The sequence below is a fragment of the Octodon degus genome, unplaced genomic scaffold (genome assembly GCF_000260255.1).
Source record: "Octodon degus isolate 3935 unplaced genomic scaffold, OctDeg1.0 scaffold00197, whole genome shotgun sequence".
Lineage (NCBI taxonomy): Eukaryota > Metazoa > Chordata > Mammalia > Rodentia > Octodontidae > Octodon > Octodon degus.
In genome coordinates this window covers 529,078-529,560 of record NW_004524773.1, presented here as the reverse complement: position 1 = coordinate 529,560, position 483 = coordinate 529,078, and the positions used below count along the sequence as shown (strand labels likewise).

The following is a 483-nucleotide window of genomic DNA, read 5'->3' as shown; positions in this document are numbered from 1 at the left end:
GGTGATACTTTAGATATCCTTTAAAATAGGAAATTGTGGGGCCGGGGAGTTGGCTCAGTAGGATAAGCAATTGACTGGCAAACGCAAGGATTTGAGTTCAATCCCCAGTTCTGCAAAAAAACAAACAAACAAACAAAAAACAGGAAATTGCTTGTCTTTGAAATTTATTTTCCAGAAAAAAATCAAGAGTAAAGAAAACATTGTTCTTTCCTAGGTATCTCCAGATGACCCTGGAGCTCAGTTCCTGATTCGGATTGGATCCATTGGCCGAAATAGAGCTGAAGCCTCTTTAGAGAGAGCTCAGAATCTCAACCCCATGGTGGACGTGAAAGTGGACACTGAGGACATAGAAAAGAAGCCTGAGTCATTTTTCACTCAATTTGATGCTGTGTGCCTGACATGCTGCTCCAGGGATGTCATAGTTAAAGTTGACCAGATCTGTCACAAAAACAGCATCAAATTCTTCACAGGAGATGTTTTTGG

At 41.0% G+C, this 483-nt stretch overlaps 1 protein-coding gene across 1 annotated transcript in view; it reads left to right on the top strand.

Moving 5' to 3' along the window:
* Nucleotides 1-218: 218 nt before the first annotated feature.
* Nucleotides 219-483, top strand: part of Sae1 (SUMO1 activating enzyme subunit 1) — a 63,133-nt gene continuing 62,868 nt past the window's right edge. The window contains exon 1 of the mRNA XM_023704624.1: nt 219-388. Within this exon, the coding sequence (XP_023560392.1) occupies nt 317-388 (72 nt within the window). The 5' untranslated portion in view covers nt 219-316. The remainder of the gene's footprint in view (nt 389-483) is intronic.